Genomic DNA, 25,139 nt, shown 5'->3' with positions numbered 1-25,139 from the left:
GTTTTATGTATAATGTCCTGGACTTTTAGCTGTACTTCGCAGGAGGTATAGAGAGAAGTGTGTTGATTTCATCTTGGCCTGAGCCCTCCATCTCTTCAGTCCTCAGGTAGTCTTGACTGCCTCTTTCCCCAGAGGTAACTACTATGCTATTTTTTTTTTTTAATGTTTGTTTATTTTGAGGGAGAAGAACACGAGGTAGGGAAAGGTAGAAAGAATCCCAAGAAGGCTCCGCACTGTCTGCACAGAGCCCATCATGGGGCTCGATCTCATGATCTTGAGATCATGACTTGAGCCCAAATCAAGAGTCAGATGCTTAACTGACTTGAGCCACCCAGATACCCCTACTATGCTGACTTCTGATGACAGATGTTAGTTTTTCCTGTTTGTGAACTTTTTTAAAAAAAATGTTTATTTATTTTGAGAGAGAGAGAAAGCATGTACATGCCCATGTCTAGTGAGCATGAGTCGGGGAGGGGCAGAGAGCTAGGGCTCTGTTAGCACAGAGCCCATGGTGGGGCTCAGTCTCATGAACTGTGAGATCATGACCTAACCTGAAATCAAAAGTTAACCAACTGAGCCACCCAGGCACCCTTGTTTGTGAACTTTTTTTCATGTAGAATAGGTGTTCTTTGTGTGTGTGTGTGTTTGTCTGAATTCTTTATCACTAAACATCACTGTGCAGTAAATTTAGATTGTGGTTTATAATTTTAGTTGGTTTATTCTCACTGCATATAGTATATTCAATTGTGTGAATGTGCCAAAATTGATCTACTCTACCGTAGATAGATACTAGTTTCCATTTTGGAGGTAGTTTTATGAATAGTGCTGCTGTGAACGCTCTGATACATGTCTTTGAACATAAGTTTATAGGAAACTATTGATTTTAAAAGCAAGTTATTGGCAAAATACTACACAAAATATATACAGTAGACAGAATACACATATAAAATGTGTGTATTTTCCCCTCATGTGCATCCATCAAATTTAGCAGCTATCAATAGTTTCTTATGTATCCTTCTAGAAGAAAAGTTTAGCTCTGTATACCTATGCCTTGTTTTAGATTTTTTTTTGCTGGAAAATGGATTGGCAGGGAAGAAGCTTCCATTCCTTCCTAGTCCACACACTGACTAGATAAGGAAATTTAGTTGAGGACGTAGAGTGAGAGCAGGTGCAGCCTTTCTCTTTGGCAGCTTTTCCCAGCTTGCAGTTCCCTGATAAGGTATGGCTATGCCCATGACACAGTCTAATTAGGGATTGGGGCCTGCTAAACTGCCAAATGTTTGCCTTGCAAGTATTTTATACCTAGGGCTTATCACCATTCTAGTTTATTTATACCAGCAATCTTCACCTTTCCATTTAGGGTAATATTTATATACAAGGTGCTTTTGGACAAAACTCAGTCACATCTTCATGATGTGGGAAAACACAGGGTCAGTACTGCAGAAGAGATTTGTGATATTTTTTGGACCAAGTTCCATATTAAAGTCATTTAGAATAACTGGTTTTTAAATTAGAATTGGGTTGTTGGTGCACAGAAATAGGCTTTTAGGAATGTTGAGACATATTGTTTAAATCTTATTCTGATTTCTTCTCCTGATGAAGATATAGCTAGTGAAAGTCATATCACATTTTATTTTATATTTAAGTTTTTATTTATTTTGAGAGGAAAGCGAGCTGGGGAGGGGCAGAGAGAGAAGGAGAGAAAGAATCTCAAGCAGGCTGCACACTGTTAGTACAGAACCTGATGCGGTGCTTAAATCTGCAAGCTGCAAGATCATGACCAGAGCCAAAATCAAGAGTTGGACCCTTAACCAACTGAGCCATCCAGGTGCCCCAAGTTTTTCACATTAATAAAAACATGATCAGTGTAATAAAAGAATCTAACATGAGTTTTCAAACTTGTGTGTGTACATAAAATAAATTGCATGGCTAAGCTCTCTTGCTGAAAAACCTCATTGATAAAATTGGGCTTGGTAGTGTCAGTACAATAAAAGTTCAGCTGTGATATTTATAAATTGCTTATTTCACAATTGCTTGTTTTTAAAGGTTTTATTATATAAAATGTTATTCTTTTTTTTAAAGCTTTTATTTTTTTTTAAATGTTTATTTATTTTGAGAGGTGGGGAGGCACAGAGAGGGAAGGAGGAGCAGGGAGGGAGAAAATCCTAAGCAGTCTCTGCACTGTCCGCACAGAGCCCAGTGCTGGGCTCCATCCCACGAACCATGAGATCATGACCTGAGCTGAAATCAGAAGTTGGATGCCCAACCGACTGAGCCACCCAGATGCCCCTAAAGATTTTATTTTTGTGTAATCTCTATACCCAACGTGGGGCTCAAACTCACGATCCCAAAACCAAGGGTCACATGCTTCACCAGCTGACCTAGCCAGGCACCCATATCATGTAAAATTTTAAACACGAAATTGACTAATACAATAAACCTTCAATAACCATTTAGTTTAAACAAATAAAGCATATTGCTGATAATAATTTCATCTGAACCCTTTCCCTCCCCCATCTTCACACTGCTGGATTATTTTAAAGAACATCCCAGATAAGAAATCTTTTCATCTGTAAATACTTATGTATTCTAAGAGATAACTTTAAGAAAAACACATAAGCACAGTGGGGTGCCCGCCTGGGTGGCTCTGTGGGTTGACAGACTGACTTGGCCTCAGGTCATCATCTCATGGTTTGTGGGTCTGAGCCCTTAGCCCTGAATGGAATCGGGTTCTGTGCTGACAGCTCATAGCCTGGAGCCTGTTTTGGATTCAGTGTCTCTGTCTCTGTCTCTGTCTCTGTCTCTCTCTCTCTCTCTCTCTCTCCCCCCCCTCCCTGCTCACACTCTGTGTGTGTGTCTCTCTCTCTCTCAAAAATAAACAAACATTTAGAAAAACCACAATACAGCTGCTTACTGACTTTATCGTTCCACGTTTTATTTATGTATTTATTTTTGATAGAAAGAGAATGTGAGCAGGGGAGGGGCAGAGAGAGGGAGACGCAGAATGTGAAGCAGGCTCCAGGCTCTGAGCTGTCAGCACAGAGCCCGATACAGGGCTTGAACCCATAAGCTGGGAGATCCTGACCTGAGCTGAAGTCAGACGCTTAACCACTGAGCCACCCAGGTGCCCCTGTCCTCCCACGTTTTAAAATGATTATCAATATTATTATTATTAACACCATGATTACTGGATTCATTTGGGATTTATTTGGAGTTTTTTCTGAGGATATAGCCTACTAGGGATATATGGTCATATTACTATTCTAAAATCTCTAAAATAATTGTTTTCTGTGGCTAAATTTAATACATACAGATTCATTTGTGTGATTTGTTTTTATTTGGGCATTGCTTATTTTCCATTTTAATATAATTTTATTCTGTAATTATGTAAAAGATTTCCATGGTTCCAGAACAAGGCAGTTCAGAAGTCTAATGTTCGTTCCTTTTCCTTTTCTTTGTAGAATCAATGGAGGCTTCTCAAACTCCTTACAGAATAATGAAAATTTTGTCTAATGTGGATATTTTGATAGAACCATAGTTATTCTCTGATTTTTTTCAGAGGTTTCATGAAGTAATAGTAGTTCTTGAACTTTTTTTCAAAAAGCCTCTGGATCCCTTTACACTCTTAGAAACAAAGACTCAGAAGAACTCATTTGCCATTAGAAAGTAAAACAAAATTTGGAAATATTTATTCACTTAACAACACAGCCATTATATGTTAATGTAACTTTTTTCAAAGAAATAATTATATACTTCAAACCCAAAAATGTGAGAAGAGTAGATTTGTTTTATATTTGCACAGCTCTTAAATGTCTGTTTAATGGAGGGCGGTGGATTTTTTTTTCATCTGGGCTGCGTTCAGTCAGTTGTGTTGTGTACTATCTGGAAAACTCCAGTACCCTGGCAAGACAATGAGGGTAAAAGGCAATGTCTTAGTGTTACGACGAAAATAGTCTCAGCCTTGCTGAGGTGGATGAATCTGGTACTCTAGACTGTTCAACAGAGCCCTGGGGCTGATTTAGATTTGCTGCAGTGGCTTAGTTTTATGTTTGTTGGTTTGTCATTGAATGTGGTCTTTTGAAAGTCAGTGTCTCGTGCACTACACCCCCCTCCCCCCAGCCCCAGAGTGTGCAGAGCTACACAGTGCCTTTCCAGGTGCCACACCCAATCTGGCCAACGTGTGGTCCTCCCCATAGCTTCCTCGTGCCACGTGGGGGCCGGGCCGCCCTTGTGCTGGTTCCCGTTGCAGAATGAGCCCAGTGGCATCAGCTCTTTGCACATATGTGAGAATTCCTCCCCCATTGTCACTGCATCTTGTTGGCAGCAGTGTGCCAACAAAGGCACTGCTTACCCAGTTAGTCACCTTGGTTCCAAAGGGCGACACAGCTACCCTCCTTTGTGTGAGTGTGGCAGTATCTGCTGCTTTCCTCTACACTGTGTCCTGATGGCAGGACGTTCTGTGCTACGCTTTTGCTGTTGTGCCCTACTTCTGCACCTGCCTGAGAGCTGCCTGTGCAGTCACAGGGTGAGGTGGGACTGCTTTGCCTGTGTCTGCACCAGCTCACCAACGTTTGCACCCAAACCACCCAACCTGGTTAATCCGTCAGTAGCACATGCCTATCTCTAAAGTTAATCCACAGGCCTCCTAGCACTTGTGGTTGGTGTGGTTATGAGTGCTTGTTCTGTTCATACCTGGGTAAGTCTGATAATCATGGAACTAATTGATGCCCACAGGCACCAGCAGCTATGGTGATTCTAGATAACCTAGATCGGTCTCACATCTCACGGACCTGTCTCAGCTACTTTAGATAGAAGTCCTAGTGCCTACAGTGGCGACCATCATGATAAGGAATCCAGGCTTAGAACCATAAATGTAACTTGATGGTCAAATATCCCAACCAAGAAACACCACAGACGCACAGATTACCTACTTGCGACCTGGGAGAGGAGTGATGAAAAATAGTATTGGTCTCTTTTAAGGTCCTCTAATTGGAATGAGTCCATTTTAAGTCCTTGAAGGAGGATCCATAGCAGGGTGAGCCTGTTGCTGGCAGCTGCAGAAGTCCCGGCTTCAGTGCAGATACTGAATTCGGTGTACTTTTTAAGTGTTTGCATGATATTGGATCTCCTGCTTCGCTGTGGGTCCACCACTGGGTCCTTGCGGACCCCCATCCCCTGCCTCTAGTGAGTTCCTGGCTCTTGGCTGAGTTTCCCTAGGCTGAAGTGTATATTTGGAGAAAATTACGCAAAGCAGACTCGAACTGCCAGGATATGTCCCCGGGATCATGAGATTCTAGTGTGGTTCTGTTTTGTTTTGGAACTTTGCAGAGGCTGATTAGGCAGAATTGTTGGGACATTCATATTATCGCTAGAGCCCAAAGTCTTATAGAATGGTGAAAGATGGACCAGAGTGAAAGCTTTTGCCAGAGGTGTTTTCATTAATCAAGGATGAAGGTGAAAGTGGGAGGTTTGAAGAGGCTTGGATCCTGAGTATCCAGTGCAGTTCTGACTGTAAACAGATGCAGATCACCAGCTTGTTCTCCTGACCCACAGGCTGCTTCCAGGAAACCAGTCCTTTGAGTGGTGGTAGCTGGAGGGTGTGGTTCCAAAGCTGAAGCTGAAAGGCACAGTGCTGGAATGTGTGCTTGATTTGACTCAGCCTGGACAACCCTCCTGGCTCCTGTGCAGACAGAATTGGCGCAGCAAAAGCTCTTCCGTGGGCGGTGGTATATGGCCTTTCTGTGTTGGCAGTGATTTGCCTGGCTTATTAGTAACTAGGGCTATTAATACACGTGCTGACCAGTTAGCCAGCCTGAGTCCTCAGTAGTGCTCAAATTCGGTAAGTGGCATTCAGCCACTTGAGATTGAGCAGCACAATGCTTTTTAATGTTGGGGACCAAATACCACACTGCTTAGCTCTTGTGTACTCTAGTCCCACGGGTGCTAGAGACTGGTTAAATCCATTAATAATGGGCTTGGGCTGCAGTTACTCCCCATTAAGGAGAAATTCCCTGTGAGAAAGTAGATCAAAAGTTTGCCTTAAATGAGAAAGAATGAAACCTGGCCATGTGTAGCAACATGGATGGGCCTTGAGGGTGTTATGCTGAGCAAAATAAGTCAGGCAGAGAAGGACAAATACGTATTTTGCACGTATAGGAGGATTAGGAGGAATTTAACGGAGGACCGTGGGGGAGAATAAGGGGGGAAATAGTGGGGGAGAGGGAGGGAGGCAAACCATGAGAGACTCTTGAATGCTGAGAACAAACTGAGGACTGATGGGTGTGGTGGGTGGGGGGGGAGGGGCATGGAGGAGGGCACTTGTGGGGTGAGCACTGGGCGTTATATGGAAACCAACTTAACAATAAACTATTTGTTAAAAAAAAAAAAAAGTTTGTTTTAAGTCCCTGCCCCTAGGACACACTGCCTGTGGCCTTTCAGATTGGCCACTTGGGGTGGTCATTGACCTTGCGGATTGCAGAGAAGATGGTCTAAATGAAAGTTTCCATAGGTGGTTCTGCAGAGGGAGCATTCTGTAGCCTGTAGGATTGCTTATTTGAGGTTCTTCCTCAGTACCTCAGGGGCCTCCCCAGGCAAGAAGATGGACAGATGTGCTCACAGCCACGTGGGGCAGGGTGAAGGACTACCGACCAGGTAGTCCAGGGCTCTGGTAGCTTTTGCTTAAGGTGACCTCTAGCTTGCCTCTCTCTGGCCTGGTACCTTTGTGGTTTTGGGGTTCCCCCTCACCCTGATTGTGTCTACATGTCCTTATATCTCTGGCAAGGTGAAGCCAAAGGGATGTCTCCTGTGCTGCCCACATTGTTACTGTGTTAAGTCCTTGGATATGTTTTTGTGGAGTTTAAACTGTTAGGATCGGACTTAAGACTTTAAACTGTTGGGATTGGAGTTTAAAACTCTTAGGACACCAGTGGTGACCTGATTTTACATTATTTCTGTTTGTCATTTGTTAGTTATAGAAGACTGCAGTTTTTTGAGAATAGTTCTCATCAAAAGGACAAGTTACCTTTCTATATATTAGGAAATTTTTTAGCTTTGAATGTATTTATTATCACGGTCACACTTTTACTTCTCTGCTGCTAACAGATTCTTTCCTTAACACACAGTATTTTTGTTTTGGGGTTCTGTTTTTTAAAAATGTTTATTTTTGAGAGACCAGAAGACAGCATGAGTGAGGGAGGAGCAGAGAGAGAGGGAGACACAGAATCTGAAAGAGGTTCCAGGCTCTGAGCTGGCTGTCAGCACAGAGCCCGACACGGGGCTCAAACCCACCAACCGTGAGATCATGACCTGAGCCGAAGTTGGATGCTTAACCAACTGAGCCTCCCAGGTGCCCCAAGGGTTTGTTTTTTTTTTTAAGTTATAATCAAAGATAATTCAATTTATCTTTTTCATTCACAGACATATGTAGAGTGTGTCGGTCAGAAGGAACACCCGAGAAACCTCTTTATCATCCTTGTGTATGTACTGGCAGTATTAAGTTTATCCATCAAGAATGGTGAGTCATCCTTACAGAAAAATTTTATGTCTGAGCGTCAGTTTTGTCATTCATATAAAAAAGGGATTGTTTCAATGAACTTTCTCTGTGATTTTTTTTAAATTTTTTTTAATGTTTTATTTATTTCTAGGAGAGAGAGAGAGAGAGACAGCGTAAGCAGGGGAGGGCCAGAGAGAGAGGGAGTCACAGACTGAAATAGGCTCCAGGCTCTGAGCTGGCAGTCAGCACAGAGCCCGATGCGGGGCTCGAACCCACGAACCGCGAGATCATGACCTAAGCGAAAGTCGGACGCTTAACCGACTAAGCCACCCAGGCGCCCCTCTCTGTGATTATTTTTTTAAAAATTTCTGAAAATTTGGAAATTACCTATATTCGTAATTACCATTCCCTGTCATTTTGGTATTGTTTTCCAGGTGTGTGTGAGTACCTGTTTATTTCTACCACATAGAGCTTATTTGTTCTTTGGAAATGTTCAGGTTTTCTGATTCTGCTTGTTGTGACAATAGCTTACATTTATGCAGTGCTTTGTGCCAGGTAGTGCTCAGTGCTTGTACATAGTTCATTTAATCCTCAGAACCAGGAGGTGGAATATATTTTTATTATTATGCAGATGAGACAACCAGCATGAAAAGGTTAAGTAACTTGTTCTTGGTCACTCAGCCAACTACTTAGTGACAGCCGGGATTCAGACCTAGCTACCCAGGTAACAGTATTACCAGACCAGTATTAGAACTGATATTGATGCTTGGAGATTCTTTTATATTCAAGGCTAACTTTGAGGAGATTACAGTTTAGTTCATTGAACTTTTTTAATAATAGAAATACATATTGTTTTTATCTGTTATAGTTTTGGACTGCCAGAAAGCATTGAGTTATAAAAAGCTAAAAAATATTACAAATATGAACCTGTCAGAATTGTAAAAGCTCTATGATATAGAAAATTTTAATAAAACATAATATTGGTTTTCAATGAAACTTCAAGTTTCTTTGCTGTAAATACTATGCTTATTAATGTATTTTTTATTGCAGCTTAGTTCAGTGGCTGAAACACAGTCGAAAAGAATACTGTGAACTATGCAAGCACAGATTCGCTTTCACACCAAGTAAGTTTTTTAGAAGCTTGCATTGCATTTTGGGGTTATACTGATCACATAAAGGTGTTTAATAAAGTATTGCTGTAAGATTTTGGGAAATATTTTTAAAAATGTTTTCTTTTAATGTTTGTTTATTTTTGAGAGACACAGCATGAGCAAGGGAGAGGCAGAGAGAGAGGGAGACACAGAATCCAAAGCAGGCTCCAGGCTCCGAGCTGTCAGCACAGAGCCCAATGCGGGTCTCAGACTCATAAGCCGTGAGATCATGACCTGAGCCAAAGTCAGATGCTTAACTGACTGAGCCAACCAAGTGCCCTGGAAGATATTTTTTAAAACTACATATCAGTAGGCAGAGAAGGACAAGTATCATATGTTTGCACGTATAGGAGGATTAGGAGGAACTTGACGGAGGAACAAGGGGGAGAAGAAGGGCGGAAATGGTGGGGGAAAGGGAGAGAGGCAAACCATGAGAGACTCTTGAATGCTGACAAAAACTGAGGACTGATGGATGTGGGGGGGAGGGGGGATGGACATGGAGGAGGGCACTTGTGGGGATGAGCACTGAGTGTTATGTGGAAACTAATTTGACAATAAACTATTTAAAAAATAAATAAATAAAACTACATGTCAGCTTTTAACACACAAATGCATGTGTATGTGAGAAAGAGTGATTTAATTTGTGGGATATTCCTTTTTTCTTTATTTTTTAATTTTTTATTATGGACAAATTCAAATACATAAAAAAAGGTATAATAAGGCATGCCCCCTCCCCCCCATCTCTTAGTTTGACTCATTTCCAGATCATGGCCTGGCCTTTACATGATATTTTTTACCTGTGTTCTTGTCCCCCACCTCTCTATCCTTTTTAAAGCAAATCTCATTTATAATTCACTGGTACATATTTTAGTATGTATCTCTAAACAGTAAGGATTCCTTTTAAAAACAACTTCGGGGGCATCTGGGTGGCTCAGTTGGTTGGACGTTCAACTTAATTTTGGCCCAGGTCATGATTTTTTTTTTAATGTTTTATTTATTTCTAGGAGAGAGAGAGAGACAGCGTGAGCAGGGGAGGGTCAGAGAGAGAGGGAGTCACAGACTGAAACAGGCTCCAGGCTCTGAGCTGGCAGTCAGCATAGAGCCTGACGCGGGGCTCGAACCCACGAACCGCGAGATCATGACCTAAGCAAAAGTCGGACGCTTAACCGACTAAGCCACCCAGGCGCCCCTGCCCAGGTCATGATCTTGCACTTTGTGAGATCAAGCCCTGTGTTCGGCTCTGTGCAGACAGCACAGAGCCTGATGCCTGCTTTGGATTCTCTGTTTCCCTCTCTCTCTCTCTCTCTCTCTCTGAAAAATAAACATTTAGGAAAAATAAAAAGGAGATCTTTCTAAAACATGGCAAAACCTTTCTCTGTGTTGAACCACATTTTATAGAGAGATGGGGAGATCTGAATTTACTCTTTGGGATATTAGTTATTGTGCTGAAATTGGGAAGAGGCGATTGCTTAACAAACATCAGCGGGCTGTTTGCTTGCACGTGAAATGACTTTACTACAGATTGTACTTTTTGAGTGCTGTGTTTCAGGCTTGTAGTTGGGAGGAGGGTTCTTTTTTCCCTTTTTTAAATTAAAGTATAGTTGAGAACACAGTGTTAAATTAGTTCTGTTGTGTACAACATAGTGATTCCACAACTCGGTATGTCATGTTGTGCTCACTGCAAGTGTAGCTACCCGTCTTTCTCCATGCAGTGCTGTTATTGTACCACTGACTCCACTCCCTGTGCCGTACCTCTCATCCCCATGACTTATTCCATAACTACAAGCTGTACCTCCCACTCTCCTTCACCCATTTTGCCCACCTCCCCCTTTGGCAACCACCAAAGGGGGTTTGGGTCTGTTACTGGTTTTTTGTTTATTTGTTCATTTGTTTTGGTTTTTAGATTCCACATATAAGTAAAATCATACAGTACTTGTATTTTACTTACTGACTTATTTCACTTAGCATACTTTCTAGGTCCATCTATGCTGTTGCAAAGGGCAGGATCTTATTTTTCATGGCTGAGCAATACTCCATTGTGTGTGTGTGTGTGTGGTATTTTTTTCTTTATCCATTCATCTATCAGTGGACACTTGGGTTGCTTCCATATCTTGGCTATTGTAAGTCATGCTGCAATAAATACAAAGATGCGTATATCTTTTTGAGTTAATGATTTTGTTTTCCTTGGGTGAATACCCAGTAGTGGAATTACTGGGTTGTATGATGCTATATATTTTTAATATTTTGAGGAACCTCCATACTATTTTCCACAGTGGCTGTACCAATTTACGTTCTTACACCAGCAGTGCACAATGGTTCCTTTTTTTCCACATTCTCGCCAACACTTAGTATTGTCTTCTTCATACTAGTCATTTGACAGGTATAAGGTGATATCTTATTGTGGTTTTGCCTTAGGAGGGTTTTCTTTAACATGTCAACAGCTTCACTTTTTGCTCCTGTTTGCTTTATCTGATCTTTAATTTGGGAAACCAGATAATTATATCGTTTGAATGCTAAAATATGTATAAATTAGCTATGCATGAAGTTCATGGTAGTGACTGAGGGAATGTGAACTTCTCTTGAATCTTTTTTCCTGCACAGAGCATTTTTGTTGGCTTCTACACACACGTAATTTGCTCTCAGATGACTTCTGGGTAAATGTGGTATTGTAACTGTTTGATTCCCTCTTTTAATAGGAAAACATAAGTACAATACGAAGGTTGAAAGTTAAGCTAGCACCACATGCCTATTTTATATTTATGAATTAAACTATTTTTAAATCTTCATGAAATTATATGTACTTTTTTTTCTTTTCTAGTTTATTCTCCAGATATGCCTTCACGGCTTCCAATCCAAGACATATTTGCCGGACTGGTTACAAGTATTGGCACTGCAATACGATACTGGTTTCATTACACACTTGTGGCCTTTGCGTGGTTAGGAGTTGTTCCTCTTACAGCATGTGAGTCTCCATTTCTCCGTGGTTGGAGTAGTTTGAAGTTTATGTCACTATTTAATATTCCAAAGTAGTTATATCGTATTTGTGTTCAAATGGTATTTAATTATTTGATATTATAATTTCATGTATTAGGAAAGCCTCCCTTAGAAAACATACACTTAAATTAAGAACTGTTACCAGCAGATCATTTTGTCAAATGAATGTGAGAAAGAAAAACACAGCATACAGAGGCCAGTAATGAAGGTTCATGAAAGAATTGAAAAAGCAAATGCAAATTATAATTGGAAGGACATTGATTTTTATTCTCTAAAGTATATTAGAAATTTCAAGGATTGCAGAAGATGGTTTATTTTGAGATTCTCTTCCTCTTTTAAAAGACAATTCATGTATCTGTTATAATAGTCCTGAATAATTGGGAGGGTTGTCTTTCAGGATATAGGAGGTTTTCTGGAGGTTGGTGTACTAACTCTCAGTTGATCCCTTTTGTGTTTTTGCTTGCTTATTTATTTAAATGTTTACTCATTTTTGAGAGAGAGCATGTGCGTGCACATGCATGCATGCACACCTGGGAGTGAGGCAGAGAGAGAGGGGAACAGAGTCTGAAGCAGGCTCTGTGCTCACAGCAGTGAGCCCGATACAGGGCTCAAGCATGAGAACCATGGAATCAGAACCCAAGCAGAAATCTGACACTTAACCAACTGAGCCACCTAGGCACCTCTGTTTTTTTTTTTTAATTTGTTTTTATTTTTTTTATTTTTTTTTTAAATTTTTTAATGTTTTATTTCTAGGAGAGAGAGAGAGAGAGACAGTGTGAGCAGGGGAGGGTCAGAGAGAGAGGGAGTCACAGACTGAAACAGGCACCAGGCTCTGAGCTGGCAGTCAGCACAGAGCCCGATGCGGGGCTCGAACCCACGAACCACAAGATCATGACCTGAGCGAAAGTCGGACGCTTAACCCACTAAGCCACCCAGGCGCCCCAATTTGTTTTTATTTTTATTTTTTTAATTATTTTTTTTTTATTTCTGGGGGGAGGGGAGAGAGAGAGACAGCGACAGCATGAGCAGGGGAGGGTCAGAGGAAGAGGGAGATACAGAATCTGAAGCAGGCTCCAGGCTCTGAGCTGTCAGCACAGAGCCCGACGCGGGGCTCGAACCCACGAACCATGAGATCATGACCTGAGCCGAAGTCGGACGCTTAACCGACTGAGCCACCCAGGCGCCCCTGTTTTTTGTTTTTAAAGACATGCAGAAGGTTAGATAGTATATGGTACCAGAGTGTGCAGATATGATTCTTTGGAGTTAAATGCAAATGAGATTTTTAAATAAGCATAGTTAACATCCTCGTTTCTCTTTAGAATAAAATACACTTGATCATTTATGAAGATGAAAATCTTTGGGGATACATCAAGTAGCAGAATAGGTATTGTCGAAGAGTGAAGTGGTGAGCTAGGAGATTGAGCAAGGAGTTCTTTAGAACAGAACTCAAAGAGACAAGAAGTTGCAAGTATGAGGGGAAAAATCAGGAGGTAAAGGCTATGTCCACTTGTTTCAGTATCTGTCAGTAAGTACTTTGGAAAGGTGAAAGAGATAATGGACATGAGGAAATGACCAGCATCTTTTCGACTGAAAGAGAGACCGTTGATTCTGATAAAGGACAGACTCACAAACCTAGACATTCTTAAGTTTTCCAGAGCTGAATAGGATGATAGAGAATCCATTTTCAGATTATCCTACAAAGTAATGAAAATCAGACTGGCGTTAGACTTAAAATCAGCTTTGAATGCCAGAAGACAGCAGAGACTTCAGATTTTGGCAAATCTGTGTATCGGCACAGAGCCTGACGTGGGGCTCGCACTCACGAATTTCGAGATCATGACCCAAGCTGAAGTTGGATGCTTAACCAACTGAGCCACCCAGGCGCACCAAGCTACCTTATCTTTTGATGAATGCACAGCACTCCGTACTGAGGATGCCTGTAATGTATGAATCCATTTTCTACAGACATTGTCTGTTTTCAATTTTACTTTGTTACAACCATACTTGCTTTGAATATTTTGTAAAGGAATGTAAGTCATTTCTATTACAGAAATCTTCTACCTTTTCATTTTGATTTGGCTTTTGAAAACAGCCATTGAAGTCACTGAAAATTTTGATACAAGGCCAGAGGGAGTGCTTAAACTAATACACATGTTCTGGTTAGAAGGAAAATCTCAGCTGTTTCCTCGTGGGTCGCTTTTCTGAGTAAGAGGATAAGGGGATGACTGTGTATTCACCCACACTTTATCTTTTTTTCCCTTCATGGCCACATCTTCGAGTCCGTTTTTTAAAAATTGATTATTAGTTTGCTATTCATGTTATTAGAGCATTTACTCTTCTGAAAAGTCCTCTTAATTTCAAATTATATACCCTTAGAACTGAAACCTTTTATATTCATGAGCAGATTCCATGAATTTTAGAACTCTTGGTACAAAAAAATTCTCCATATTGTATTTTGGAGGTTTTTACTGTCGATTTTTTCCTTTTCAAACATCAGAGCTCATTCAGAAGAAACAAGTTGGTCTATAGACAATCTGAGCTTTCAACATTAGTGTGTAATGTTTACTTCTCACTGTCACTATTTTTATACTTAACCGTGTTGGGTTGTTTTACTGTAGTGTTGTGAGACAGCCTTGCAAAGACTAAATATTTCAGTGGCTTTCACTTTACTCTGTTTAATTGAGGCCTCGAGCTCATGATGAGAGTTGTAACTGTATGCCGTCTTGCCCTTTCTGGCAGGCCGTATCTACAAGTGCTTGTTTACTGGCTCCGTGAGCTCACTGCTGACACTGCCGCTAGACATGCTGTCCACGTGAGTACTGGACCTGGGGACGCCGGAGGGCTCATCGCACAGACAGTGCTCGTTTACCTGCACACATGGATGTTTCTTACAATTGGAAAATTCCTTTTGTTCCAAGGACAAATCAATAGCAATTTATGTGTCTTAGTCGGACAGTTATAGTTACAGTAGAAGTGGCTGACGCACGTACATGTTTATTTAAAGAGATATGTTTTAAAGGACTGTTTTGTAATGGGGGGGCACCTCTTAAATAGCCTCGTGCAGTGTGAGATCTATGCTGCTGTGTTCCTATCCTGAGAGTTCATTTAAACATACATTTTTAACAACATAGTCATTTGAATACAAATTTAGTTTTAGAATGTGTCTTGTGATATTTAGAATATGGACTCTAAAAAAACTTGTTCGTGGTCATTGTTTTACTGTATCTTAATTTGACATTAAGCATTGTAATTGTGTTTTTTGGGGAAAGACATGTGTTTTTATTACTGATATCAGAATTAGAAATGCTATAAATGATTAACTATATCATGATCATTAGAGAATTAAGCCTGCCAAAGATTGCACCTATATTTCCTAAATCTTTTGTACCCAATTGACCTTAAATTCTTGATCCCTATGTCAGTAAGAACAAAGAACAGTATCAAACCCTCCTGTGAACAAAAGTATTCAGAGCATATTACCATAAAAATAAGCCACCTGGCAATAGAGGGGAGCCAGAGGGTGTACTGTATGTCCACTGGGAAGGAAATGAAGGAGTTCTCTGAAGTTTCATGCTTTTGCGTCATTACTTTTAATCATGTTTCTAAGTATTTAGAAACATTAGTTGTGTCTATGACTTGGTTTTTCTACTTGCTGATTATACCTTTTTGGATTGAACAGGGAAGTTACTTCATTTATGTCTCTTTCTTTGGCAGTATAGGAAATAATTGGTTTTCAGAAAAGGTTTTCAACTTGAACCTTTTTTACATTAGAATTGTTTTTTGTTTTCATTACTGAAGAACAGCTTTGATAAAGTAATTTTTAGAAGTAGGCCTTGAAATAGGGCACTAATTGCTGTGGCCATGACAGAAAAGGGAAGCAGTAATTTAACACACTTCAAAATTTGGAACTAGTTTAAGAAGATAACCCTTTGTGTAAAAATACAGGCCTTTTGTGAAATGAATGATGCAGTAGAAACCAACAGGATAGTGATCCCATTTCTGGACATCCAACTTTTATCTCAGCGATCCAGACATGGTCTTAGTATAGCAGTTTAGAAAGTCTGTCTTAAATGGCTTGGCTGTCATTTGTGGATGTGACATAGTTCACCTCTGACTTTCAGTTAGGAATTATGTACAAAGCAAGATGCATATTGGAGGTAGTGAGGGAGGTCAGAAAAAAGCAAGTGGTGACTGCTAAGAGGGATGGAAATTTTATTTTAATACGTATAAACTAATGAACCATTTCACATAGGGTAGACTTATTCCATTGAGTTTGGACTAAAATTCTGTAAACCATTGTAGTTATGAGTGTGCATAGTAGCGGCCAGTCAGTATCTCAGTTGTTAGAAAAGTTGAATTGAGTTCCTATCTGGGCAGTTTAATGAAGCAGAGATAAATTATTTCTCTGATGGTTTCTGTTTTAAATGGCTAAATCAACATTTACTACCAAAGCCTAAATTGGTAGGCTTTGGCTGTGTTTATGGAAGCCATGTCAGTGAAAGTGTCAGACAAAGTGTAGTACTTCTCTTACCTACTACCTTTACTTCTTACTGGTAGAACATTGAACAGCTGGTTGTTTGGCAAGTGTGATCACTTAGGTGATACAAAGAGGTAGTTGGTTGTAACAGAAGGAATCCTAGCATTGGAATACAGTTTCTGTATCTGGAAGTTTTTTGGTGACCCTGGGTAAATCCCTGGACCTTTCTGAACCTGTTTTTTCAACTGTAAAGTCAGGAAGGTCATGCCTCAAGGATTTGGGGAGGCTATTCAAAGGTTAAATTCACATCTATATGTAAAAACTCCAGGTGAATTTTCAGTACTGTTAATGTTACAGCAGAATTATCACCAAAGGCCAGAGCTGTTGCTTGGCAGGCTCCCCTTTTCTTTCCAACCTGATTGGTGAGTGAGCCACCAGAATTGCCTTCAAGAGACTTCTGATTAGCAGGAAGAACGCCGAAAGCGTGGATGGGGGGATAGTCCAAAGAAATTGTGAATATGGTTTGGTTTTATAATTCCGTGCTGCCTTTTACAGTTTGAAGAGCTAAGCCAGTTTTCCTGAAAGTTTTAACTAAACTGCATTTTTTTTAAAGGAATGATATTTCATTCATTTTATTTCTATAATTTATTTTAAATTTCTTAGTATTGTAGCCACTCCTTACATATTCTGTAGCTCAGTTGTCCAGATCATCTCTAGGACCAACATGTTAGTTAATTGCTACTTTAAAACATACTGTCCCCAAAACTTACTAGCCTAAAACAACAGTAATTTTATTTGCTTGTAATTCCGGGGGCCAGCAGTTTGAGCTGGGCTCGGCTGGTCAGCTCATCTCTTGGGCTTGCCTCCGTTACTCCTGTGTCTCCCTGGGGTTGGATGGTCTGAGGTGGCTCTGTCTGGGGTGTTGCGGTTCTCTTCCACGTGGCCTCTCATCTTGCAGAAAGCCAGCAGCGGGGCTTCTCTATGTGGTGGCTGCAGGGCAGCATTCTAAAAGGGTGAGTGTGGCAGCTCGCAGGTTTCTTCAGGCTCTAAACTCAGGCAGCCTCTCCTTGGTCCAGGCAGTTCATGGAACCAGCCCAGATTCTAGGTATGAGGGAAAAGAACTCTACAAAGGGTTTGTTACTGTTTAAAATTGATATCAAACAGTTGTTATTCTTATTGCTGTTGACAAGCACAGAGTAGAGAAGGGGGTATTTTAGTCCCAAACTATCAAAGTTTGAATAATCTGAAGGGTTCCTTAGCTCAGGAGCGGTTAGGATTCCTGTTTCGATTAGGATATATTCCAGACAATATCTGTGGGCCACATAAGTTCTTTAAGTTTGGAGCTTATAGGGTGAGATCTCTCAAAAGGATCCTTCCCCAGACTTTCCTTGGAGGAACAAAGTCATTCCATTCTGATGGAAGATTTTCCTAAGGCCACCAAGATTCTTGAGTTATCCTTGAATCATTCTGAGATCAGACATAGACTAGGGAAGGACAAGCCCCTTCAGAAAGGGAAAGAACAAAGAGGCCTTTGGTGCTATGGTAATGTATTTTCATGTACGACTGTAAAGGAATCGTAATTTGTCTTTCTGTATTTGTTGAGGAACTACCAATATACTTTTGGTCTATTTGCAGTGGCATCGAAATTTAATCTGCTTTCTCAGTGACCCTTGCCTAAAGTGTGTTACAGACTTCTTTGTCTTACACACTGCATAGCCAGTATGCTCAGCCTCTCTTGGACATTGTGCAGTCACTCACCTCTAGTAAATTACATGTACATACTTGGTCTTTCTCACGTGTTTGGCTGCTTTCGGTTTTTTGCTTTTTGCCTGCCTGTTTTTAAGCCGTGTTCATAGAGAGGCCAGGTCGCTAATTTCTGTGTACTTCTTACATTTTTTTGCTTTTTATAATAAAAACACATATAATAGAAATGTAGGAATAAATACCTTTGGCCAGCTTATAAGATAGCTAGAATTTCACCATTCTCAGAAATAATTCTGAGAGACTGATTTTCACCCAGAAAATGATGACTTCTTTTTCTGGGCATTGTTTCTGACATTTTAGTGTAAAATGAAATGTTGTTACTTTTAGTTTCTTAATTTTAAGTGTTCTTTGGAGTAATTCTCTATAATTTTTTTTTAATAGGGACAATTTATTGGCGGATTGTTTGCAGGGTTGTTTCGTGGTGACATGCACGCTGTGCGCATTCATCAGCCTCGTGTGGTTGCGAGAGCAGATAGTCCACGGTGGAGCCCCGATTTGGTTGGAGCATGCCGCCCCGCCCTTCAATGCTGCTGGGCACCACCACAACGAGGTAACTCCTCCGCCCCCGGTGATTCTATTTAAGTGGGACCTGGGAATTACTGTCGCCTTCTGAGACCTAAACCCTTGACTCCTGTGTCTGACATTGGGAAGCAGGGCAGTGAAAAGGTTTGGGAGAAGATTAAGGGAGATGCAAAAAATCAAAAGAAGGCTACTTTTACTTTGCCTCTTAATTTTCTGGTGAGATTGGGAACAATGTTAAGGGTGTACTGAAGCGCTCTTGTGTTTCCTTTGCCTGGATTTACTGCTTAACACTGGCCTGGAAGTTACCACACATACTTCTGGATGTGAAGCTGACATGTTGCCTGGCTCTGAGGAGGCTCCATACCTCCTTGGTGCATCAGTCTCTTGTTATGTAAGATGCCTGTGTTTTCTGCTCCCCGTAGCAACATCACCAAAAGTAGAAAAATTGGAACACTGTTAACAGTCTCATGCATTTTCAGTGTTTCTTGATGAGAGATGCCATGCTTAACGTTAGATACAGGAGCATTTGCTAGAAGTGTTAAGAGAAAGAGGATAAGGTAAATAATTTTTGGTGCGTTGGTTGCTGAGAAGTTATGTCAAAATATTAACTACTTTCCGTTGGAAATCTGTTTATATTTCATACAATTTTATTATGAAAAATTGACTCTTAAGATACTCAGAGTGATAATTAACAACTTAACTTTTCATTTAAGGACTTTCTGCTCTGTCAGTGTGTAGCTTGATGTCATCAAAGTCTGCCATACTTTTTTTTTTAAGTTTTTAAATGTTCATTTATTTTTGAGAGAAAGTGTGCAGGAGTGGGGGAGGAGCAGAGAATGAGGACAAAGAATCCCAAGCAGGCTCTGCGCTGTGAGCGCAAAGCCCGTCGTGGGGCTTGAACCCACGAGCTGTGAGATCATGACCTGAGCCAAAGTCGGATGCTCAGCTGACTGAGCCACCCAGGAACCCCCAAATTCTGTCATACTTTTTTCTTTACAGAGTTAACAGTGTAACTTTTCCTTAGCAAATCACAAACACAAAATGCGAGACTACAAAGTAAAGGCATTTCTTAGGTAGTATTAATATGTTTAGGGTTGTACCTCCTATTTTGAAGCATTTAATGCAGTTTGTTTAGAATCTTCATTGACTCCATGGGAGTTCAGTGTTTTCCTTGACTGTAGCTGTGTCTTTGCATTTGGTCGGTAGCAGAACTTTGAAAGAGCCAGAAGAAAACGCATACAGGAACTGACAAGAGTCCCTGTGGATAGGTTCACCTACTGAGCAAGAATAAGAAACTTTTTCCTCAAGTCTTTAACTAATAACTGAGGATTAAGTTCTGTATCTGTACGGGTGTAAACAAATAGGTACGTAAGTGAATCTGTTTTCATCCCTGAGGTAGTCCGTGAAGGCAGTAAAGAATTGCAGCTCTTTCCCCGAGTTGGTTGTGGGGTTTGAGTCTCCTCATGAGCTGCCCCCACTGCCCTGCCGCCCTCCAGGAGAATCTGAGTTCTCTCTTCCCAGAGTTAAAGAATGGAGTTGGAAGGGCACCCGAAGACACCAAGAGATAGAGAAGTCCAGAATGATCAAATAAAGTCATCCCCAAATGAGATGGTGGCTGAGGAGCCAGAGGTCATCCTAATAATGGCTCCCCAGGTCCAGGTTCCACAAGAACTTTCTGGGCTTCCCCCGAGGAGCCTTGATGAAGACTGTGTGGAAGACATTGAGATCATTCTGTGAAGGAATCCTCTCAACCCCTTAGTCTCCAGGCAGAGGTTGAAGCAGGGCGCAAGGGTGTCCTCAGACCTTTCCAGGATCTTGCTGGACAGTGGCTGAGACCCGTGTTCATACAGAGGAGCAGACTGCGGAGACACTGGCGTAGGAGTAACCGGGTTGTCTCTCCTGAGGAGCTCAGAGCGCAGGTGCAGGGATGCCGGCCTGGGTCAGAATCCCTGGTTGAGTCTCACGGCTCCTCCTTGCTCCGCCTCCCAGAGAAGTGCCCAGCGCTCTCTTGTCGCAGGGTTGGACTACAGTCATGGGGAATCTAGCCCTGGTTCTGCTGGAGTTTGCCTTTCACTAGTTACAGTAAATGAGAACTCCGGTCTGGATCTCTGTGGCTGAGGCAGCTGTTTCCTGAGACTGTGAGCTCCAGGGGTTTCTCTCTCCTGTTAAGACCGTCAGCCTGCTGCTTATTTTCACTCTGCTGAACGCCTCCATTTTTTCACTTTGTGATATGTTTTATTGTACTGCTTTTATGTGTACAAAGAGAATATTGCTTTAACTCCAGATTCTCGATTCTTGCTCTGCTGGCGTGAGTAGAAGCTTCTTTAACCACACTAGTAACTCATTTGGGATGTGCTTGAAATGTTAAAGTTTGGTCCTTAAAAAAATTTTTTTTAAGGTAAAGAAGGACTATGGAATCATACATTCAGAATAGCTAGCCAGCTTTGTTAATCCATTTTCTGTACTGCTTTGTGAAACCCCTAAAGTATACTGAAGGAGTATACACACTGTGACATGAACTTACGCTCTCATATACGGAGTTGGATCACAATCAAATACTTACAGAAAAGATGTCTTTGAGAGGTGTTTTTTGGAGTTTTAACAGAGTGTGTTAGTTTTATTTTTTTAGCAAGAAGAGTGCGATTTGGAAATAGAGTAAAACTGAGACACGTTAGCTACATTTCTGGGCTCTCTGTCATTTTAGGCTCCAGCGGGAGGAAATGGTGCTGAGAATGTGGCCCCTGAGCAGCCTGCCAACCCACCGGCCGAGAACGCGGTGGTGGGCGAAAACCCCGATGCCCAGGACGATCAGGCAGAAGAGGAGGAGGAGGACAACGAGGAGGAGGAAGACGCGGGCGGGGAAGATGCCGCCGACGCCAACAACGGGGCCCAGGGTAACGCCCGCCGGCCTCTCCTTCCGCGTCCTTCGTGACCATGAGTTCCGCGGAGAAGGCCTAGAGTGTTCAGAAGTTCATGGTCTCGGAGTTGTATTTCTAACCTGTTTTTACTCTGTTCTGGCAAACTTGCATTTCTGGATACACATATGTGTAATTTTTCTTTTTCTGTGAAGCAGGGTACATTTTGTGTTTTATTTATGTATTTATGTATTTAATGTTTATTTATGGGAGAGTGCAAGCTGGGGAGGGGTAGAGAGAGGGAGATGGAGGATCCCAAGCAGGCTCTGTGTTGACAGCAGCGAGCCTGATGGGGGGCTCACATTCACAAGCCACGAGATCATGGCCTGAGCTGAAGTGGGACGCTCTACCGACTGAGCCACCCAGGAGCCCCACATTTTGTGTTCCAAAGTCCTGCTTTACAGAGGACTTTTACAGAATGAGTAGGAAGAAGTTATTTGTAAGTTGTAATAGATCCTAGTTTTTTTTAAGGGATTTGATACAGATTTACCTATTCCCTTCCGTTTCTATGAAGTCAGCACAGCTCAGTTGAAGTGTACACTGCAGGCCAGATGCCATTAAGGGGACCATTTCTCTTATTTTCTAGTAGTTTGTAACTCTAGAAAGTTAAGGAAAATCCAGGACCGTGCCTGCCAGTCAGCTGTTACTAGCTCACCACCTCCATTTCCCCCTCTTGCCCCAGAGTCTTCCTGTCAAGCACCATACTGTCTCTGGGCCCACTTGACATCACTGATACAAAGTGCCTCCTGGATGCCAGGCACTGGTCCCTGCCTTCATGGAACTTCTGGTCTGAGCGAAGAGGCAGGAATACCTCATTACACATTGTGATAAATGTGCGGGTTGCTCTGAGGTTGCTGCTGGGAGAGACCTTTTGTAAATAGATGGTCTAGGTAGCGCAGAGTAGGTGGTAGCTGAGCTGAGACCCGAAGGATGAGGAGCCAGTTGTGTAATGGGAGCAAGGGGCCTTCATGGGGAGAGGCGAGTGTGTGTTCAGAGGCTCTGAGAATGCGGCCCTGCTGCTGCTACCCTGGTGCGGCCACCGTTTCCTTCTCTCGGTCTAACCCCGTAGCTCCTAAGTAGCTCCTTCCTTGGGCTCTTGCTCCACGTAGTGTTCGTAGTGCTCATCCGCCTTTAAATTCTTGTAGTGGTTTTTCCATTATACTAACAAATAAAACACAATCCAGTGTTACCTTCCCCTCTTGTATGATCTGATCTTAGTCTGCCTTTCGTATTCTATCTTCTATCACCCTTCTCCCCTGAAGAATTCTTGTCCCCTGCCTTCCTCATTCTTCTCAAATTTGCCAGATTAGTTCTTGTTTAGTTCCTCTCTTTCACATAATCCTATTTATTTCCTTTCTAACACTTAACCACAATCTAGAATCACCTATGTATGTATTACATTTACGTGTGTGTGTGTATTATATATAATGTGTTCTTCCTACCTAACAAGCAAGTAATGTGGTTCAGCTTCTCATCAGTAGTTTATAACAAACCAAATTAAAAGAATGTGTTTTATTATTTATGGTTCAGGTTCCATCAGTAATCTTTAAATTACAATTATATTTCCAGATGACATGAACTGGAATGCTTTAGAGTGGGACCGAGCTGCAGAAGAACTTACGTGGGAAAGAGTAAGATTCTTTCATGCATTCTATCTAGTGTTGTTGTTTTTAATTAATTTTTTTATTTGAGAAAGAGCACAAGGCAGGGGTGGAAAGAGAAAACCCCAGGCAGGCTCCTGACTGTCAACACAGAGCCCAGTGCAGGGCTCGAACTGATGAACTGTAAGATCATGATCTGAGCTAAAATCAAGAGTCGGAAGCTTAACTGACTAAGCTACCCAGGTGCCCTGCATTCTAGTGTTTTAACCTGAAACTGTTTTAAAATTGGGAATGTTTATATGTATACACTTGTAGTTAGCATTTGATGGAAACTGCAGTAGAACTTGAATTTCTAGAGAAAAGTGATGTTTGTGGGTAAAAATATTAAAACTATAATCTAATACTATTTTTCTATTTTCTGGCCTTTAATACAAACACATTGTGGACTTCTGAAGAAAGGAAAAATTTAAATGAAATATTATTCTGATACTGCAAGTTAATAGGTCCTGAAACGTTGACTGGCTCCATAGCTAATGTAAGAATTAAATTCAAGATAGAATTGTTTTGATTTTATAATCATAAGATGTGGAATAGAAGGAGGCCCAGATATAACTCTAGTAAGTTTTTTACTCTCTGAAAATGATAAGCTGTTTTAGAAAGTAGCAGATAAGGATTATGTTTACAGATGATTGAAATTGAGCCTTTTTTATAAATAGAAAAACAAATCCTGTTGCATCTTTAATTTATGCATATTGTTATTTATTTTAGATGCTAGGACTTGATGGATCACTAGTTTTTCTAGTAAGTAAAATTAATATTTTTTTAATAATAGAGTTGTGATTTAATTGTTGATCTTAATGACTCAGCAATTTCAAATTTACAGTATTATGTGCTGGCTTTTTATACTAAAGGTCAGCATGCCCTGTGCCTTTTGATTACTTGATATGTTGAAGAAAGGCTTGTTTTGTGTATTGAAATATTGGCAGATAACAAAGGTAATAGTATTTAAAAAGGTAATTGTTGATTACTCGATTTTTAGAAGACAAAATGAAATACAGATTGTAGTTAGGAAGAACTTGATCTTTCTTTGGGTGGGGGGAGTCTTTTAAACTGGTAAAAATAGAGGAGCTTTGCAGTGTTTCCAGTGAGAGGCCCGTTTTCCTGTTAGGTTTCCACTGTTTGCCGGACCTCACCTATCTTCTTTACCTTCCTGGTAAAGGGTACAAGTCAGAGGTGAGGAATAGTTCTTTAAAGGAGAAGTGATGCTCTTTCCAGGTTCTGTAATACGAAATCACTTGGGATTTTTGAGTAGTGAGATGACTTCAGCTGCATGTGGAGCAATCATGCCAGGCGGTCTTGGGGGTGGCAGCACGTAACGCGTACTGGGAGTGGATGAGTGGCTGGTGGGAACGAGAGTTCTAAGAGCCCTGCTGAGAAAACCGGGGTGTCGGGGGCGGGGGGAAAAAGGGAACCAAGGAACATCAGATGACCTTGCAGAAGCCGTGAGAACAAAATGGACAGTGGAAAGCACCGTGCAGTTTACATCGATAAAAAGTTCAGAATTAATGTGATTTTCAGTTTTCCTCTAGTTGGAAATTTTCAGTGTCTTTTGATTTAAGTGAAATCTGGGCGTTATTTATGAGAATGTGTCATTTGTAGTGGCTTATTTCTGAAAAGGAAATGTTTATAGATTGAGTTTTTTCCCTACATGCAACATTATGAACTTGAGTTTTATTAGGCTTAATTTTCTGAGCTATGTAATGAAAAATAAGTTGCACATAACTTCTGAAATGAAATCTTCACATATAGAGTGAAAATTCCTGTCTAAGGGCAATAGTCGGGTTAGATGCACAGTAAGAATTGGATGTCTTGCTAACGCTTTTCTCTTTTAGGAGCATGTCTTCTGGGTGGTGTCTTTAAACACACTCTTCATTCTTGTTTTTGGTAAGTGGTGTTTATGCTGTTATTTATGGTAATACGATAGGAGTTTAGTTTTTTTTTGTATCCTTGTTACGGGTTTTGTGTTTGTTTTTAAACACAGGGATGTATGAAATGGTTTTAGTTAGTTGTCCTGGATTGGAAGGCCCCAGGTGTACAGGTACCTTTTCTTTCCTAAGCGACATTGACTGTAGTTACCTACCATCTCTGTTTCTTTGAGGGCATTTCCGTCTCTTTTTATAGAAGTTGATTTTAGACTGAGTTGAGAATATGCATCATCCTGAC

At 41.1% G+C, this 25,139-nt stretch overlaps 1 protein-coding gene across 2 annotated transcripts in view; it reads left to right on the top strand.

Annotated features, from left to right (window-relative positions):
- The window catches only part of MARCHF6 (membrane associated ring-CH-type finger 6), a 79,775-nt gene that overhangs the window by 18,719 nt on the left and 35,917 nt on the right, over nucleotides 1-25,139 (top strand). For both annotated transcript variants that reach the window (XR_005526080.1, XM_039220460.1), the window contains exons 2-10: nucleotides 7,417-7,513; nucleotides 8,543-8,616; nucleotides 11,462-11,605; nucleotides 14,377-14,449; nucleotides 18,260-18,428; nucleotides 21,105-21,294; nucleotides 22,885-22,946; nucleotides 23,685-23,717; nucleotides 24,809-24,860. Coding sequence is in view for 1 of the 2 variants with exons in the window: in XM_039220460.1 (XP_039076391.1) it covers nucleotides 7,417-7,513; nucleotides 8,543-8,616; nucleotides 11,462-11,605; nucleotides 14,377-14,449; nucleotides 18,260-18,428; nucleotides 21,105-21,294; nucleotides 22,885-22,946; nucleotides 23,685-23,717; nucleotides 24,809-24,860 (894 nt within the window). In the remaining variant the exon portion in view is untranslated. The remainder of the gene's footprint in view (nucleotides 1-7,416; nucleotides 7,514-8,542; nucleotides 8,617-11,461; nucleotides 11,606-14,376; nucleotides 14,450-18,259; nucleotides 18,429-21,104; nucleotides 21,295-22,884; nucleotides 22,947-23,684; nucleotides 23,718-24,808; nucleotides 24,861-25,139) is intronic.

This window comes from Hyaena hyaena, unplaced genomic scaffold (assembly GCF_003009895.1).
Source record: "Hyaena hyaena isolate Hyena2069 unplaced genomic scaffold, ASM300989v1 scaffold_890, whole genome shotgun sequence".
Classification (NCBI taxonomy): Eukaryota; Metazoa; Chordata; class Mammalia; order Carnivora; family Hyaenidae; genus Hyaena; species Hyaena hyaena.
Note: the sequence above shows the minus strand (reverse complement) of the source record. Positions and strands in the feature narration are given on the sequence as shown.